Source organism: Podarcis vaucheri (assembly GCF_965113315.1).
Source record: "Podarcis vaucheri genome assembly, chromosome: 8".
Classification (NCBI taxonomy): Eukaryota; Metazoa; Chordata; class Lepidosauria; order Squamata; family Lacertidae; genus Podarcis; species Podarcis vaucheri.
In genome coordinates, this window is record NC_138766.1 from 9,387,044 (window position 1) to 9,406,505 (window position 19,462).

Consider the following 19,462-nt stretch of genomic DNA (forward strand, 5'->3'; position numbering starts at 1 on the left):
GTACCTGGGCTCGCAGAAAATTTCTAATATTATGGATGCTTGTAATTTTCCCAAAAGCTCCTAAATATAAATATTATTATTATTATTATTATTATTATTATTATTATTATTATTTACAATCTGTTTTTTTATAAATAATTTTTATTAAGTTTCTTACAAATATAACACGTACCACAACAAAAAAACAAAGAACAAAGAAAAAATCACAAATATAAACAAACAAACAAAAAGAACAAAGTACCAGTAAATACCTAAACAACACAAATTAATTAGTTATTTAAACTTCTGTCCTCATAAACATGTTTTGGACTTCCTCTGAGCCCTCCCATCTGAATTTCCTTGTAAATCAAATGTAGCAGTTTTCTGATATCATTTTTAAAACACAGTATTCCAATTAAATTAAATTTTTTAACTTTTCTTAAAGTTCTAAGACTTATTTATTTAATTAAGTCTTAATTTAGTCCCAGGCCTATTTTGGTACTTTCAAGTAATGTCTAATTTTTAATATCACAGTATTTATTCAAATAGTCTTTGAATTTCTTCCACTCTTCTCGGTATTCCTCTTCTTTCTGGTCACGGATTCTTCCAGTAAGGTCAGCCAACTCCATATATTCCATCACTCTCATCTGCCATTCTTCCACAGTTGGTAGTTCTTGTATTTTCCATTTCTTGGATATTAAAATTCAAGCAGCAGTTGTGGCATACAAAAATAACTTTACATCTTTCTTGGGCAATTCCAAGGAGAAAGGCCTCTGGTTTTTTTATGAATGTATGAATGTATATTTCAACATTTTTTAAAAATTCATTATAAATCTTTTCCCAGAAGTCTCTCACCTTGGGGCATGTCCACCACATGTGATAAAAGGTACCTTCCTTTTCTTTACATTTCCAACATATATTATCACAACTATGATAAATCTTGGCTAATTTAACCGGAGTTAAGTACCATCTATACATCATTTTCATTATATTTTCCTTTAACATCATACATGCAGTAAACTTTACCCCTTTCTTCCATAATATACCAACATATATTATCACAACTATGATAAATCTTGGCTAATTTAACCGGAGTTAAGTACCATCTATACATCATTTTCATTATATTTTCCTTTAACATCGTACATGCAGTAAACTTTACCCCTTTCTTCCATAATATACCAACATATATTATCACAACTATGATAAATCTTGGCTAATTTAACCAGAGTTAAGTACCATCTATACATCATTTTCATTATATTTTCCTTTACCATCGTACATGCAGTAAACTTTACCCCTTTCTTCCATAATATACCCGCCCATCTTGCTGGGTTTCCTCAGCCACTCTGGGTGGCTTCAAACAAAATATTAAAATAATCTGTTAAACATTAAAAGCTTCCCTAAACAGGGCTGCCCTAAACAGCCCTTCTCATCTTGCAAACTCATAAATATGAACAACCTAAAGTAATGGTTGACTCCGTTGAGTACAGTAAATATAATAAAATTAAGCATGCACGTTTGATAACTGCTGAAGGAGAGCAAAAGCGTGTTCTCTTCTTCAACAGCCCTCACCCCATTTCCTTTTCTAATGAATAAAAGTATATTCCAGTTTAGTTAAATAAAACCATCAGTCAGCACAACAAATACAATTAACATTTATAAATCACACAGGGCATTTGGGGAAACAATTTTGGAGGATATTGGAGGTAGGAACTGTTTCCAGATAAACAGAACAAAGGGATACACAGGTAAAGAAGTTAGATTGGCTTCAAACAGAGCCAGGGCCTTTTCAACACTGGCTCCGGCTTGGTGGAACGCTCTGCCTCATGAGACCAGGGCCCTGCAGGATCTGATTTCTTTCCGCAGGGCCTGTAAGACAGAGTTGTTCCGCCTGGTCTTTGGCTTGGAGCCAGTTTTATTCCCTCCCTCCCTCTCTTTCTTTTTTCTTTTCCTTTCTCCTCCTGCGATGAGGCTACATTTTAATATTTTAATGTTTCAATATTTTAATGTTCTATTTTAATTTTGTTTTTCAGTTATAATCATTCAGCTTGTTTTTATTATTGCTTGTTAGCCGCCCAGAGCCCGGCCTTGGCTGGGGAGGGCGGGGTATAAATAAAAATTATTATTATTATTAATACATTAGGTTTTAATCATAGATCCATGGGTGCTCACAGCTTGTGTAGTGGAATGGAAGGTGGAAACCCTAGGCTGAGGCTGCTAAAACGAAGGGGAAATAAAAGGTTCACTAAAACCAGTGAAACTTCCTCCTTAGTCAATGGGGATCTGAATTCCTGCTCAGATTTAAGTAGCAATCCTATGCACAAGAAGATGCCCTATATAGTGCGGGTCTGCATTTCTAGTCCCTGGGTTCATACTATACAACTATACAATTATTATTATTATTATTATTATTATTATTATTAGACACTTGTGACCTGCCAATTTGGCCAGCTTGGGCCGGGCATTTTGCTAAAAGACTTCTAGTGTATTGGAAGCTAGAATTAATGTCAGTACCGATGCTCAGCCAACAAAGGTCCGTATAGTTAAAGCTATGGTTTTCCCAGTAGTGATGTATGGAAGTGAGAGCTGGACCATAAAGAAGGCTGATCGCCAAAGAATTGATGCTTTTGAATTATGGTGTTGGAGGAGACTCTTGAGAGTCCCATGGACTGCAAGAAGAACAAATCTATCCATTATTAAGGAAATCAGCCCCGAGCGCTCACTGGAAAGACAGATCGTGAAGCTGAGGCTCCAATACTTTGGCCACCTCATGAGAAGAGAAGACTCCTTGGAAAAGACCCCCATGTTGGGAAAGATGGAGGGCACAAGGAGAAGGGGATGACAGAGGACGAGATGGTGGGACAGTGTTCTCAAAGCTACCAGCATGAGTCTGTCCAAACTGCGGGAGGCAGTGGAAGACAGGAGTGCCTGGCGTGCTCTGGTCCATGGGGTCACCCAAGAGTTGGATACGGCTAAACAACCACTGATGGTCAGCTATTATAATTAAACTTAAAAGAGACTGCCTTAACGTTTCCAGAAGCAACTACCATGCTGAAAGTAGTTGGTGAAATTGCTGACTGGGAAACTTGAGGTATTCCCTGAAATTATAGGATCATTCAGAACTGTAGGTAGTAGTATTGCTCAGCCGTTGCCCTGTGTTTGAATCTTAAAACATTTTGCTCAACAGCATGAGATATGTAAAATGTTTCTTCTTTTTTTGCTAACCATGCCTGTCCGAGCAGTTTCCTATGAGCTTATGTATGTACGTAATTGGCCTCCACAGCCACTTACGGACTCATTGTTAAAACCGTGTTTATGGAAGACAATCTTACTCGGCTACGAGGGATCACCAAAGAAGGTTAATACATAACCTGTTGACTCATGCTCAGGATACCAGAAACATGGGAAACTAATCATTTTTTCTTCTTTACAATAATTTATTTTGATTAAAGTGACTACACTTTCACTGAAGCAACAATTTTTGTTTCCAATGTACCTTTTTCTTTTCTTCTTTTTTTTGCAGCATGCCACTATCTACAAAAATTATATAATGACAATATTAGTAAGCTACCTCGTGGGGCTGCTATAGTGGTGAATGATATTCAACATTATAGTATGAGTTATGGATATGTGCTGGAATTCAGTGACTAGGAAAGCCCCACTGCGCACCGGATAGCCCCTAGTGCAGGGCTTCCGCTGATGGCATTTGTTAAGTGTTGTTCAGACACTTTGTTAAACTGATATAAGTGAAGCAGTGGAAATCCATGTCCTTAAAATAAACATCAGTTTATGCAGCAACGCCAGGCAGATATCTTAGTAAATTTAAATAGTCATATTCTGCAACTTAATAAGGACTCAGAAATTCTGCAGCGGTGAGAATACTTTATTTTTACTTGTAACCATGCGCAGCATGAAGTTATGTGTCTTGCTGCCTGCCATTTTTCAACCTTGGCTGAAATCTGCTCCAAATTTTCAATTTTTAAACTCAAACTCGTAGGGACAAACTATTGATCCAATGCATTGTTAGCCACCCTGAGCCCGGCTTCGGCTGGGGAGGGTGGGATATAAATAAAATTTTATTATTATTATTATTATTATTATTGGACACACATTCCTCCTTGAATTCCAAAATCCTTCCCACTTCCTCTGTTCTTCTGATCCTCTTATCTCTGGTTTCAACCTTTAATTTTGCTACCCCAGGCTGCTAGTGTCACGAGGTGTATGTCTGAACCTATGTGCATGTCCACAACACCCGTGTCTTCAACATACAGCTCTAAGAGGATTAAGACCTTTTATGTGGAGTCTGTACATGTATCTGTTGAACATCGGTGTATAGCTTTAACCCTTACGCCTAATAAAGAAGCTCACACAACAAAGGAATGAAGATTGGTTTATTACATGGAATGAAGATAGACGGGGTATACAGAGGCTGCTTCTGACAGCAAGGTTATACATATATTCAGGCAGCAGATATATTCATTTTTTTAAACCAATCATATTTTATTACATTTCAACATTTCTAACCTATACATCAAAACACAATTTCGTCTTTCCTCCTATTTTTGTCAACTTCCCACCCCTTTTCCCACAGAGTTGCTGCGTCTTTCCTCCTGCTAGCACTAGATGGGACAACCTACAGTGGTGCCCCGCAAGACGAATGCCTTGCAAGACGGAAAACCCGCTAGACGAAAGGGTTTTCCGTTTTGGAGGTGCTTCGCAAAACGAATTTCCTATGGGCTTGCTTCGCAAGATGAAAATGTCTTGCGAGTTCCTGCGGGGGTTTTTTCCTCCCCCCCTTTTTTCCCAAGCTGCTAAACCGCTAAGCCGCTTAACAGCTGATCCGCTAATCAGCTGATCCACTAAGCCGCTAATCAGCTGATCCGCTAATAGCGCTAAGCCGCTAATGGGCTTGCTTCGCAAGACGAAAAAAACCGCAAGACGAAGAGACTCGCGGAACAGATTCTTTTTGTCTTGCGAGGCACCACTGTGCTGCAAATTAAATCTCTATACCAAGTGCCTTTTAGCGGGGGGGGGGGCGTTATTCACAAATAAAGTAAACTTCCTGACTCCACTCCTGCCCCCAACCCTGATGGGAAAGGAAATCTCTGGTTATGACACCAAAAATAATTGTGACAGAAAAGGCAACGCATCTCTCTGACCAACCTGGATATCCAGGGTGTACAAATTTTGAGCATGTACGACATGGATTCTCAAAGAGGCTGCTTCTAGCTACTGCAAGCGGCTGCATGGCGGTCGTGTAGGGTGGCAGATAAGCCTTGCTTTTATTATTACTGACTTATTTCATTTAAATAATGTATATACTACAACAGTCTCTGTGGTTTACAAAGATACAGTGAAAGAAGTTCTAATCAGAACTGTAAAACCAAACTTCGGTTAAGATGCCTGCCAGAATATCTAGCTCAACAGTTCAACCGTTTCTCGTGTGCTTTTCTCTTATAACATGCATGGATTGGCTTCAGGCGGCGTAAATGCCTCTGCCATCTTCCAAGCTATTGAGTCCTCAATTTTGTCTGCTCAGAGAAGGTTCTATGCCTTTGGCTTCAGCCGTCCCAAGTGTCAATCTAATGGTCAACATCTTTAGGCATCGCTCTTCAGTTGTCACCTTCTAGGTAGCAGCAAGTATTTTTGAAGTCTCTGATCAACACCCTGAGCTCTTGTTGGTGATTTGTTCCTAGGCAGTCAGCAGCACATAACGTGCTTACACAGAAGTAATCCCCACTCATTTAAAGGAGATTTGCCCCTTAGCAAATGTGCATAGGATTGTAGCCCTACAGTTCAATTGCATACATGCCTATTCTGTATCGAATGCCATTGGGTTGCATCCATTGGGTTGGGTCATTCCATATCAAGTGATCCAATTTTTTTACGTCGTGTCATCCATTTTTTTCTTAATATTTAGCACACTTGTTGAATGATCCAAACTAAGTTTAAATCAAAAATTTTATTTATCTCATCCCGTTTTTGAGTTATGGTTTGGAATTAAAAAATAAAATAAAAATGACAATTTTGGCCTTGCTGAACTACACAAAAACCTTTAACAGCTCAGCCAAGAATTGAGATATTTCAAAATTAAAAATACCAATCTCTTCAGAACTTCATGGGCATTAAAACAATGTCACATGATGGACTTCCTTTACATTTTAAAGTTACAAAATTAAAAAAGTGGTTAAAAAAATTAGCATAATTAAAAATTTCCAATAAGTATATTAATTATTTAATATACTTCTATGAGCTACCTGCAAATTTTGATCTTGATATCTCAATGGGATCACTTAAAAAAACACACACACACAAAATGTTTTGTACATACATGTCTGCCTTACTGGATTCTGTTTAAGATAAATGGGTCTTCTTGGAGTAAAATATAACAGAATAAAGAAGACGTCAAACTATAATACCAGTTATGTTAGGCATTTCTTTAGAAAGTTATTCAGTTAAAAGGTATCTGAAAAGTTATTCAGGCTTCTTTAAAAAAAATAAAAAATGGTGTGCCAAAGCATATAATAGAATTAACGCTTTGAAAGAATTCCTATTAGTATTTCATTTCATGAACATTGCAGCAAAAAGCTTTATTTTCTGTCTTTCATCCCTGAGAGAAGGAAGCTAGTGAGTTTCCCAAGGGCCTGCTGCTTCCTCTGCAAAGCACCCGAATAAAGCCAGAGGTGGTTTTCCCTGTAGGCCTTGGCACTCCATGCCCAAAGACACCCATCTACTCTCCTTTTTGAGGAGTGTTAAGCTTTTTGAGGAGAGTTAATAAGAGTTAAGGCTGAGTTAAAACTTAAGTTGTTTGGGAAGGGTGCCATTTAACACTACTGGCCTGCTATTGTTTATATTATTATATTGTATTGTATTCTTGTATCTTGTATTGTATTGTATTATTATTATATTATATTGTATTATTATATTGTATATTTTTGCTCCTTGTCTTTCATTAATGGTGAACTAAGCGATACTTGGAATAGACCCAATGAAACCAATGAACGTAAAAATCGATTTATTCCAGTGAGTCTGCTCCAAGAATGACAACCACCCTATATTTCTAATTTAGTCTGTTAACTGCCTGGAATTCTTAAAAGTAGAAAAGCAGTCGGAAGTATATAATAATAAGTATATAATAATTAACTAGGTTAAGGTTTCAGCACCTTTTGGAAACCTAGTAAGGGGCCTTTTCCTTTGAGAAAGTTAAGAAAGTTCCTTGGAGAACATTAAGTTGAGGTATAACGAGCTCATAAAGAGTTACCGTATAGCACCTATAATTCAAAAATACTTTATAATGGGAAATGTCCCTGTTGCATCACTAAGCACAGTATTTGCATTGCCAGAAGTGCCCTGGTGGGTATTCAGAGGCCCCGTTTAGCCAACATTTATTGAACATTAACTTCTCTTATTCGTCGCAGCAGCAACTATTACTCAGAATCAGCAGGAAATGTGAGGAAGAGCTCAGAAGATAAATGGAATTAGAATTTTCCTGGAGCGGGGATAGTCTTCAAACTTGTTGAGGTACCAGCTGAAGGAGAAGAAGCAGAAGTGAGGAGTACTGTTTGGCTCAAATTGTATAAAACTAGAACATTACCACCTTTCATATATCTGGAATGAGGCCCAGGCATGTTCTTAAATCTTCATAAATACAAACACATTTCTTAACTGCCTCGGTAAGAACAGGAAAAGCCAAATTTACCGTATTTTTTGCTCTATAGGATGCACCTTTTCCCCTCCAAAAATGAAGGGGAATGTGTGCGCGTCCTATGGAGCGAATGCAGGCTCCTTGGCTTCAGCGATAGGAACGCGAAGCCTCCAAAGCGCAGAGAGAGTGCTCCCTCTGCGCTCCAGAGGCTACGCGTTGCTTTCGCTGAAGCCTGGAGAGTGAGAGGGGGCGGTGCGCACCGACCCCTCTCGCTCTCCAGGCTTCAGGGATAGCTGCCTGAAGCCTGCGGAGCGAGGCGGGAACTTGCACTGCGCTCCAAAGGCTTCAGGTTCCTTTTGCGGAAGCCGGGAGAGGAAGACTCTCCTGGCTTCGGCGAAAGGAACCCGAAGCCTTTGGAGCGCAGCGCGAGTTCCCGATGCGCTCCAAAGGCTTCAGGTGACTATCAGCGACGCGCCTGTCATGCGAAGCCGGAGGAGGAACAGAAGGGACTCCTCCTGTTCCTTCTCCAGCTTCGCTGAAGGGCGCTGCGCAGTTCTCCCTCTCAGAGAGGGAGAACTGCGCAGCGCCCCTTCAGCGACGTGTCTGTCCTGGCTTCTGCCTTAGCCCTGCGTAGTCTCTTCGGGAAGGGGGAGCCTTCATCCCGCTGCCCTGAAGAGGCTTGGCGTGGTTATCCCAGAAGCCAGAACAGCCACACGGTATCCCAGAAGCCAGATCCCTCTTGCTGTTCTGGCAATTTTTTCTTGTTTTCCTCCTCCCAAAATTAGGTGCACCCTATGGTCTATGTGGGCTCTATGAAGCGAAAAATACGGTATGTTTTCATGTAGGACAGGTTATTTACGGAGTATGCAACTTGATAGCAATGCAATTATTATTTAATTATTACATTTCTGTATCGCCGTATGTAGGTTTTTAAGTAGTTTTCAAAGTTAACACATCAAAGTGAAAACAATATAGTTGAGATATATTTATTTTAGGACCTGTTCTAGTTCTGATTGTAATGTTTTAAACAATTTTTAATGTTGTATTTTACATTGTTGTGACCCACCCTGGGACTTTGTGGTGAAGGGCAGGTAATAGATCTAATATTTTTCTTTAAGAACACCCAAGCATAAAAGTGGCAGGTCCCAACACAGTTAAAAGTCGGTTTAAAATACTCGCTATCTGAACACAATGCATTCTTGGGAAATAGTTTCTTAGGCAAGCATTCACATAACAAGTCCAGGATTTCCACTGATTCCTATGGGGAAATTTAATGCATTCCCAACAATGGAATCTTGGCCCTAAAAGGTTGAAAAGCCTTGTAAAATCCCCGGAAAACCCCCCGAAACCTTGCAAAAAGCAAACAAGGAAGGGGAAAATGCTCATTTATATGTCCAATCTCTCCCCTTGCCTCCCTTCCCTCTCACCATGGCTGCTATGGATCAGTAAAACACAAAAAGTAATGCTTGTTTTAAGGCTGTTTGTTTGTTTACAATACTATATGCAGATCCAGCTATTTGGGTATCTGAATCTGGTGTGTATAGGTGAGGTTAGAGTACTAATTCCTCTTGTTTGGATAAATGAATTTTCATACAATGAGTTTTTGGATAATACGACCTGTATATAATCAAGACAGTTAAAATGACTGGTTTTTTGTTTGCTTTTTAAAGTCTTTGCCTGACACTTTAAAAGTTGGTGCCAAGTGAATTCTTCCAACTGGGCCACCACAGCCACAAATCAGTAGCATGAATTTATCAAGAATAACCCAGATTTATGTCCGGATTACCGTATTTTTCGCTCTATAACACGCACCTGACCATAACACGCACATCGTTTTTAGAGGAGGAAAACAAGGGAAAAAACATTCTGAATGAAACAGTGGATGTATCATTTTTGTGCTTCATGCTGTGGCCACAGACATGTTCTCTGATGGTGAATTTGGGCTGACCCAATGCAAAGATCCTGAGGATCCATGTGGATCCATGCTTTGTAACCACGTTTTTGCACCACTGCAGCCCCAGGCAACAGTGGGTGCGTGATTTTGGGGGGGCAGGCTGTAGCCATGGACATGCTATGTTCTCTGATGGTGAATTTGGGATGACCCAATGCAAAGATCCTGAGGATCCATGTGGATCCATGCTTTTTAACCACATTTTTGCACCATTGCAGCCCCAGGCAACTGGGTGCATGATTTTTGGGGGGCAGGCTGTAGCCATGGACATGCTATGTTTTCTGATGGTGAATTTGGGCTGACCTAATGCAAAGATCCTGAGGATCCATGCTTTGTAACCACATTTTAAGTGGGGAGGGAAGGAAAAACACAGAAGGGACAAGGAGCACGAGAGGGGTGAGCAGAGAAGCAGCTGGCTAAGAATGCAGGAGAGGGGTATAACGGGAGGGAGGAAAGGAAGGCAAAAGTTTCCCCCCACCCACCCAAGCCAGCCAGCTCTCTCTCTCTCTCTCTCCCACCTGCATGTTTTCCGGCTGGAGCACGGAGAGGAATTAGAAGGAAGGACGCTCTGCTTTCCCCTCTTCTTGCCTGGAGGAGAGGGGCTTTCCCTGCTCTTTGTTCCGTTTGAGCAAACACAGCAACGAAACAGAGAGGGTGGGCAGTAAGACCCTGAGGCAGAATGCAGGAAAGCAGCCGCTTCCTTTTTTCAGGTTTCCCTTCTCCTAGACGAGCGATTTGATTTTTGCCTGATTTTTGCCTCCACTCGTGCCATTCGGCTCCAGGGACCACACATTCACTCAATAACACGCACAGACATTTCCCCTTCCTTTTTAGGAGAAAAAAATCTGCGTGTTATAGAGAGAAAAATACGGTAAGTTTACCTTGTTATTGGTTGGGTTACTGAGTTAGCGGACTGTGGGAATGTAACTTACCTTGATTTCAGGAAAACAAAGTTCCACATAATATTTAGGTTATCAAACTGGTTAAATTCAAGATGGATGATACTACAATCAGGAGGATTTACAGCTGGTTGGGAAATCATGCTCAAAGAGTTCTCACAATGCTTCCTCATCAAACCTGAGGCAAGTTTCAAATGGGGTGCTACAAGATTCAACCTGGATTCAAGATTCAACCTGGGCCCCAATACTTCAACATTTTTATCAATGACTTAGATGTGGTGCTGTCCAGATGTTTTAGACTACACTTCCCATAAGTCCCTATCAGCATGGCTGTGCTGTCTGGGGCTGATGGAAATTTTAATGCAAAACATCTGGAGGGCAAGGGGAATAACTGAAGGGCCTGTTAATGATGATTTAAACCAGCTCAATATTTAGCTTCCCTGTCACTTTCCTTAGCAAATATAGATAATAAACATAAGTTCTATGTCCATACAAAGAAGGGAGGGGGGACCTTAAGTATGGTTTTATCACAGAAAAACAATTATGTATGTATTAAAAACTCCCACATGAAAATTCAAGAGAAATCCGAATTTCTGAAAACTTACTGATGGTGCATTTGTGCCCTTCTTCCTAATATCAAGAATGTACTAACAGCAAAAGCAGCACTTTCCAAGGTACAGGCGGCAAGAGCAAATCCACCCCATTCAAGAATCTCTCCAAAGTAGTTGGCTCCAGTCACATATTCAAACATTCCTCCTGTAGAACAAAATGTAGTAGCAATTAATGCTCTGATAGCTTTAAGTCACTGTAAATCCAAAAGTATTGGGAGTTACCCAGTTGTAAAACAACTAATTATAGCTACTTCTAGCAATATTGATGTTACATGAAGTCATGGTTTCCAGCCATGTCCCAATCGCTTCCATGGGCAAGAGAAGCAAGTTAGACTCTTGACAGAGGGGGAACTCAGAACAAGATTTTAGGAAGAGAGAAAGAACTAAATCTTTGTTGTTGTTGCTCCAAGACACGAGAAGTCAGATCCTCAAGGAGGATTTGAGGTTCCCCTTCCTGGTGCACGGTTGCTAAGCACTGCGTGGCGAGACTGGTTGCTATTTCTGCATTTGCATTTCATTAAATGCTGTTGCATTTCTGCTGAGTGAGGATGGCGGTGGGGGAGACAGACTTGGCTTGCACTTTTGCAAGCAGCAGAGGTAGTAACCACCTTGTCAGGACTGTAGGACTGGGTTACCTTCCAACCAGTTCCATATACTTAACTCGCATGGAAATTAAATGGGATTTGAGCACACACAACTAGGAAAAGTGATGCAGCCCCAGAGCTTTTACTGTTAATAAAGCGGATGTCTCAGCAACAGCTAAAGAGATTTTCAAAAAGGAAAAATCTGTTTTATTGTGTTCTTTAAAAAACACCTGCTTTATGAGCGCAGGAATTTATATATAAGAAAAAACACTTCTACTCCTTTTGAATCCACTTCTGTGACAAGCAACTTGCAACGCAAGTTGGGTCTCTGGGACCCTTGCTATTAGAATGCTTCATTATAAAATAATTTAAGTTTCAATGACACATTTGCAGCATAGGATTTCAATGACACATTACTCACCTCTTGGTATTTTGTAGCCCGTTTCCCCTGGTTTTCTGAGATTCTTCAAAATATTATCAGAATGCACATTAATCAGCAGGCCACTTAGCCACCCTGAAAAACCTGAAAATATAATAGAATGCTGGTTTAGAAACACAACCTTAAAAAAAAAAGTTATGAGAATGCACCACAGTATGTCTGTATCCGATCTGCTTGCTTCATGATGTTCTGAACCATCGCCAACGGCTGCACTTGAAAATCTGTGACGTATTTAGTACCTAAGGTTACTCACCTAGAAAGAAGCGCAGTACTGTTGGCCAATCTAAAGAGTATTCTGCATAGTTACTCAAACTCCGGCCCTGAAGGTATCCATTATAAGCGCAGAAGACAAAAGCTAGTAAAAATGGAATGGCGGGTGTTGGCTTTCCTCCACGAATTAAGAAAGGAAAGATGAATGCCCTGGAATAAACGCAAAATTAAGTGTTTTATTTAGTTTTAAACGTTGCAGAAATGCAACACACACACACACACACGCAAAACTAAGCTCCAAGCTTATTGGAAACAGAATCCCTTTTAAGCAAATTGTGCAGTATGCATAAAGTACATTTTGACCATTGTGACCAGTAGCCACTGTTGGTGTCTTGCAACTTTGACCTGTTGCAGGACCTTAGCCAGACCTTAGCAGAGCATACGCAGAGTTCCAGAAAGCAATCAGTTGCAGGCAGGATGGACGAAGCAGGAACAAATGCTGCTACTAGTAAGTTGATTACATAGATGTGTTTATTATGTACAGCTATGGTTTTCCCAGTAGTGATGTATGGAAGTGAGAGCTGGACCATAAAGAAGGCTGATCGCCGAAGAATTGATGCTTTTGAATTATGGTGCTGGAGGAGACTCTTGAGAGTCCCATGGACTGCAAGAAGATCAAACCTCTCCATTCTGAAGGAAATCAGCCCTCAGTGCTCACTGGAAGGACAGATCCTGAAGCTGAGGCTCCAATACTTTGGCCACCTCATGAGAAGAGAAGACTCCCGGGAAAAGACCCTGATGTTGGGAAAGATGGAGGGCACAAGGAGAAGGGGACGACAGAGGACAAGATGGTTAGACAGTGTTCTCAAAGCTACAAACATGAGTCTGACCAAACTGCGGGAGGCAGTGGAAGACAGGAGGGCCTGGTGTGCTCTGGTCTATGGGGTCGAGAAGAGTCGGACACGACTAAACGACTAAACAACAACAACATTATGTACAACAGACTCTACAAGTTACTATATACAGGAACAGATACACGGATCTTAACCAGCTCTCTCTTAACAAAACCAAACGACTCTCGGAAACACCACACTGACTAACAAAACACATTCCAGTCAGTAGGTCATAAATCATTATGCCTGCGTGAGACCTTATGATAGATCTGCCTCCAAGTTCCCATATCTCTAGGCAAATAACTCTTCTTTGCTCAGTCTTGGCTGTTGGACAACTCTTAATTGACTTCGCGTGAAGCTGCACGTAGAGGAAAAATCCCAACTGCCACTGGTAGCTTCTTTAAATTGTATAGCCCATTTCAAAGTCTCCACATCTTAGGGATGCAAATTCCAGTTTAAACCAAATTCCATAGTTTAAATGTAAAAATGCATTTCGTTCTGTCTGCCCCGAAATTCCTACTGTAGTCGTACCTTGGTTTTCGAACAGCTTAGTTCCCGAACGTTTTGGCTCCTGAACGCTGCAAACTGCTCTGGTTTGAGAACTATTTTTGGAAGCCAAACGTCCAACGGGGCTTCTGATTGGCTGCAGGAGCTTCTGCCAAGCTAGCAGTTCGAAAGCACGTCAAAGTGCAAGTAGATAAATAGGTACCACTCTGGCAGGAAGGTAAATGGCGTTTCCATGCGCTGCTCTGGTTCGCCAGAAGCGGCTTAAGTCATGCTGGCCACATGACCCAGAAGCTGTACACTGGCTGCCTTGACCAATAAAGCGAGATGAGCGCCGCAACCCCAGAGTCGGCCACAACTGGACCTCATGGCCAGGGGTCCCTTTACCCTTTATATGTGAGCACACCCCGTTTCCACCAATCCCCTCCACAAACAGCAGCTCTCTAAGCCATATCCCAGACTGTTCCAGGCTGAGAGGGGAGAATGGGTGTGATCCTGCTCTCCTCTCCATAATTTCGCTAATCCACAGTTTTAAAATGCCTGAAAAGTGCACAAAACTGTTACCAGTGCCCACAGTTTCCTCATTATCAGTATCTTTGGTGTAAACTTGGTCTGTAGTGCAAAAAAGTGCATTCTTGATGTTTTCCTGGCTACGAAACCCAAGTAAAAGGCCACCTGTGGTTCAGAAATGTAATCCTTGGGGTGAGACATCGAGGCAGAAGCAGCTTGAGACCCGAGGAGAATGTCCATCACCCAAACAAGATGACCCTGTGGATTTGAGGTTTTGCTTATGGACAGTGTGAAACGCCCCCCCCCCACCCGGACAGCTCACAGCAAGTCCCTTGGGGCGAAGGAGGAAATTCTCAGTGTTTCAGAGGGTTTCTTTCCCCCCAAATAACGACAAGCTGCAAAAACTCGAAAAGCAAAAGAAAGCCTCTTTAGGTTCGAGTGGCCTCCCTTTTCAGACTCACCAAGCAGCAGCCGTGTTCACTTACCGAATTTTTCGCTCTATAAGACGCACTTTCCCCCTCCTAAAAAGTAAGGGGAAGTGTGTGCGCGTCTTATGGAGCGAATGCAGGCGAGAGGCTCTGCTCAGCGCTCCCTTTAAAGAGCTGGGCTGCCCTTCTCCCTCCTAGGGGAAAAGCTCCACGCGGCTCTTTAAAGGGAGCGCAACTCTTGGGGGAGCCTTCCTCCCGCTGCCTGGGAGAGGCTTGGCGCAGCTATCCCATAAGCCAGAACAGCAAGAGGCTATCCTAGAAGCCAGACCCCTCTTGCTTTTCTGGCTTCTGGGATTCAGAATTTTTTTTCCCCTCCAAAAACTAGGTGAGTCTTATGTTCTGGTGCGTCTCATAGAGTGAAAAATACTTATTTTTGTCCTGCTTTTCAGCATCTCCCAAAGAAACTCACTTCAAGCCATCTTCCATCATCTGTGCACGAGGCAGCAGCAGGTAAGGGAAGAACTGCTTTGGGTAATGTGAGTGCCACCCTGCTCTGATATGGATCAGAACAGAGAAGGACGCAAATGAGAGGGTGCATGCGGATGTCAACGCTGCCCTTGCCCCTGTAATGCGCTGCATGCTCATTGGCAACTGTCTGCAATGGGGAAGCCCCCTAGGCTCAGGAAGCCTTCTGTTTGTTTCGAAACCCTGGTTTTTCCTGGCTTCTGAAACCCCTTGGGAGCCACCACAGTTGGTTAAAGCGTGGTGCTGATAACCACAGTTTGATCCCCATATGGGATGGCTGCATTTCCAGGGTCTCATGGAAGCAGAAGCCTCCTCTGAAGATGTCCTCCCGCCCCCACCAATTTTTTTTATTCATTTTATAACACAAATAAAAAACACAAACAATACGAACAAATTCTTGTCATATCCTTATTTTTCTGAACATTGTTAGGTGGGCTTCCTCATGTCCCACCTACCTGATTTTCATTTTACTTCATCTTTCGTTTGACTTCCAAAAGGTTCGGAAACCAAAGCGCAGTTTCTGATTGGCCGCAGGAAGCTCCTGCAACCAATCAGAAGCCCCGCTGGATGTTCGGCTTCCAAAAATAGTTTGCAAACCAGAGCAGTCACTTCCTGGTTTGCAGCGTTCGGGAGCCAAAACGTTCAGGAACTAAGCTATTCAAAAACCAAGGTATGACTATAGTAGGAATTTCGGGGCAGACAAAATGAAATGCATTTTTACACAGCAAGTGGTTTAAACTATGGAATTTGCATGCCTAAGATGTGGAGGCTTTGAAATGGGCTATACAATTTAATGGAAGAAGCTACCAGTAGCTACTGGTCACAATGGTCAAATCAGGGGTCTGCAACTTTTTTAGCGGGGGGCCGGTCCACTGTCCCTGAGACTTTGTGGGGGGCTGGCCTATATTTGGGGGGGGGGAATATGAACAAATTCCTATGGCCCACAAATAACCCAGAAATGCATTTTAAATAAAAGGACATTCTACTCATGTAAAAACACGCTGATTCCCGGACCTTCCGCGGGCTGGATTTAGAAGGTGATTGGGCCGGATCTGGCCCCTGGGCCTTAGTTTGCCTTACCCATGCACTTAGTACACACACACACACACACACACACACACACATACATTTAGTACACGCACACACACAAATGCTGGCAGCCACTGGCAATCTTTTAGAAGATATCAAACTAGAGGCAAATGTTTGAGTTTCACAGAACTCTTCCTCAGGCTGGATGTTAGACAAAGGATAAAGGAAAGAGAGAGACGAGGGCGGAAAAAACATGTCAAATCCTGTTTCAGAAAAGGCATAGTTTCAAATTGGATGTGGCAACTGTGTGCTGAGATTCCTGTATTCTAGGGACTTGGACGTGATCACCCTTGGGATCCCTTCCGACTCTACAATTCTATGATCCAATTATGGAGGGACCTACTTTTTAAAAAACCAAAACGATGCCCTCCATTAGTGGGAGTATGGAGGACGCTCACTCACAGCAGCTTGTCAAAAGCTATTTCGGAAGAGGCATTTCTCCATCAGCCGTATCATAGAACAGCAGTCAGAAGGGACCCCGAGGGTCATCTATCCCAACCCCCTGCAATCTCAGCTCAAGCAAACGGCTCCTGCTGTCAGAACGTTTTTTCCTGATGTCCCCAACCCCACGCCCTTTCGCCGGGGTTGTTCCATTCTTCCTCAGGCTGGATGATGCCTTTGGAAAAAAGCCGCCCTTGCCTAGGTTTGCTTAGCCCAGCAAAGAGAGCTTACCGTCCTGGCACCACTGAGCATGTACAGAACACATCAGTAGGCTAGTATTATTTATAAAGATTTGAGGTTATTACCCCTCTAATAGGGACGCAGGTGGCACTGTGGGTTAAACCACAGAGCCCAGGACTTGCCGATCAGAAGGTCGGCGCTTCGAATCCCCATGACAGGGTGAGCTCCCGTTGCTCGGTCCCAGCTCCTGCCAACCTAGCGGTTCGAAAGCACATCAAAGTGCAAGTAGATAAATAGGTACCACTCCAGCGGGAAGGTAAACGGTGTTTCCGTGTGCTGCTCTGGTTCGCCAGAAGCCGCTTATTCATGTTCACATGACCTGGAAGCTGTACGCCGGCTCCCTCAGCCAATAAAGTGAGATTAGCGCCGCAACCCCAGAGTCGGCCACGACTGGACCTAATGGTCAGGGATCCCTTTACCTTTACGAATTAAGTACTTAACCCGAGGTACCACTATATTTATAAATATTTGAGGTTATTACTCCTCTATTATTGTCTGTTCCGGGTTGCTCAGCCATTGCTACTGTGTCCTGTCTTTTAGCAGCTCAATGTGATCAGGTGACAGCAAAAACTGCAAGGTTTTGAGCGGGGGCGATTAGAATAAGATCTACCATTTGTTTATTGAAACCCCCCCAATGTATTTTCTATTGTTACGTTTTTACCTCTATCTTCAGTACGTTTTATTTTATTGTATTGCTATGGCTCAGTGGCTGATGCAAATACTGATTCTTCTGATTCAGTAGGATAGGTTTTTTGGGGGGGCAATTCGCTTCCCAGCACCATTTTTTTTTTTTTGGTCCTTCCGAAAACTTTGCACCCCCGTTGCCCGGATTTGCTTAGGTCTGCAAAAGGAGGTCGTTGGGTCACTGAACACGCCCATGTCTCACCATTAGCCCGGGGTCTTTTTTTGTGGGGGTGCACGTCGCGGAGGGGTGTCCGCATCACTCCCCCCCCCTTTGCACTTCTAAAAAAAAGACCAAAAAAAGCCCCATGCTGATGATCCCCTTTTGTGCATGGTGGTGGTTGCCCGTTCTGGTTAGGAAAAGGGTGCACTCCCCCCCCCCCGAAGATTGATTATTCAATCTTTGATTAAACCCCCCAAAATGTATTGTGCATGGTGGTGGTGATTGAACCCCCCCCCGAAGATTGATTATTCAATCTTTGATTAAACCCCCCAAAATGTATTGTGCATGGTGGTGGTGATTGAACCCCCCCCCCCGAAGATTGATTATTCAATCTTTGATTGAACCCCCCAAAATCTATTGTGCATGGTGGTGGTTGCCCATTCCGGTTAGGAAAAGAGTGCACCCTCCCGAAGATTGATAATCTTTGATTATTGAAACCCCCCCCCCAAAAAAAAATGTATTTTCTATTGTTAAGTTTTGACCTCTATTTTCGGCACGCCGATTTCATCCAGCCGGAGGAAGAAGGGAACAACCCCGGCGGGGAATTCGCTGCCGGGCTCCTTCCCCGGGTCCTCCCGCAGGTCCGGGGAAGGCCAACCCCCCCCCCTCCACCTGCGCCGGCCGCGCTCACCTGTACGCGTAATGGATGCCGAAGAGGGCCAGGAGGAAGCGGTTGGGCCAGAAGGCGAGCCGGGCGCCGTCGCTGCCCCAGACGAGCCCCACCGGCACGAGGAAGGCGGGCGCCTCTTGCAGCGCCCAGGCCACCTTGGCCGGGATGGGCGGCCCGTAGGCGGACGAGGCGTAGCGCCCGTAGGGGATCTTCAGGTAGCGCGTGGCCAGCATAGCCAGCGCCATGCTGCCCACCATCCCGTAGCTCATCCCCTCCAGCAGCCGCTGCTCCTGCGGGCCGGAGACGCGCCGCCAAAAGCCCCTCGAGCAGCGCAGCGCCCAGGCCAACGTCTCCATGGCGTCAGGCGACGCGGCTCAGCTCTGCGCGCCCGGGCGCCGGCGGGGGAAGAAAAGGGGAGCCGGCCCCGGCCCCCTCCCCGCCGCGAGGCCAACCCCGCGGGAAGAAGGTGTCCGGGCGGGGGCTCCGGGCGTGGCCATCCCCGCCCAGGACGACGCCGCCGACGCCGACGCCGCGCCCAGGGCACCGCCGGCACCGGGCGAGCGAGCGAGTGAACGAGCGGGCGCGCGGCGTCACAAGGGCGGGCGGGGCGCGCGCGCGCGCGCGAGCCCGGCCGGAGCGCGCCGCCGTGGAAGGCGCGGCGCGCGCTGCACCCCGCAAAGGGGGCGCGGAGCATGCACAGAATTCAGCGTTAGGCCCGGGGTCTTTTTGGGGGGGGGGAAAGGTGCGCTTGCCTCACGTTGTTATGACAGTGGTACCTCGGGTTACAGACGCTTCAGGTTACAGACTCCGCTAACCCAGAAATAGTACCTCGGGTTAAGAACTTTGCTTCAGGATGAGAACAGAAATCGCGCTCCGGCAGCAAGGTGGCAGCAGGAGGCCCCATTAGCTAAAGTGGTGCTTCAGGTTAAGAACAGTTTCAGGTTAAGAACGGACCTCCAAAACGAATTAAGTACTTAACCCGAGGTACCACTGTATT

General features: G+C 43.9%; 1 protein-coding gene across 1 annotated transcript; it reads right to left on the minus strand.

The window, feature by feature from the left end:
- Positions 1-6,280: 6,280 nt before the first annotated feature.
- SRD5A1 (steroid 5 alpha-reductase 1) lies at positions 6,281-18,975 on the minus strand. Its single transcript, XM_082234661.1, has 5 exons — positions 18,487-18,975; positions 12,365-12,531; positions 12,094-12,195; positions 11,083-11,233; positions 6,281-7,510 (listed from the first exon to the last, which is right to left on the minus strand). The coding sequence occupies exons 1-5, from the start codon at positions 18,819-18,821 to the stop codon at positions 7,444-7,446; spliced, it is 822 nt and encodes a 273-aa protein (XP_082090787.1). The 5' UTR covers positions 18,822-18,975; the 3' UTR covers positions 6,281-7,443.
- Between the last annotated feature and the right edge of the window lie 487 nt (positions 18,976-19,462).

What these genes read in the sequence shown, in the direction of transcription:
- SRD5A1 (XM_082234661.1), bottom strand. Translation starts at nt 18,821, where the DNA reads ATGGAGACGTTGGCCTGGGCGCTGCGCTGCTCGAGGGGCTTTTGGCGG. An exon ending in AGTACTGCGCTTCTTTCTAG is followed by an intron (nt 12,196 to 12,364) that starts GTGAGTAACCTT and finishes TTATATTTTCAG; the next exon opens with GTTTTTCAGGGTGGCTAAGT. An exon ending in GGGCTACAAAATACCAAGAG is followed by an intron (nt 11,234 to 12,093) that starts GTGAGTAATGTG and finishes TTTGTTCTACAG; the next exon opens with GAGGAATGTTTGAATATGTG.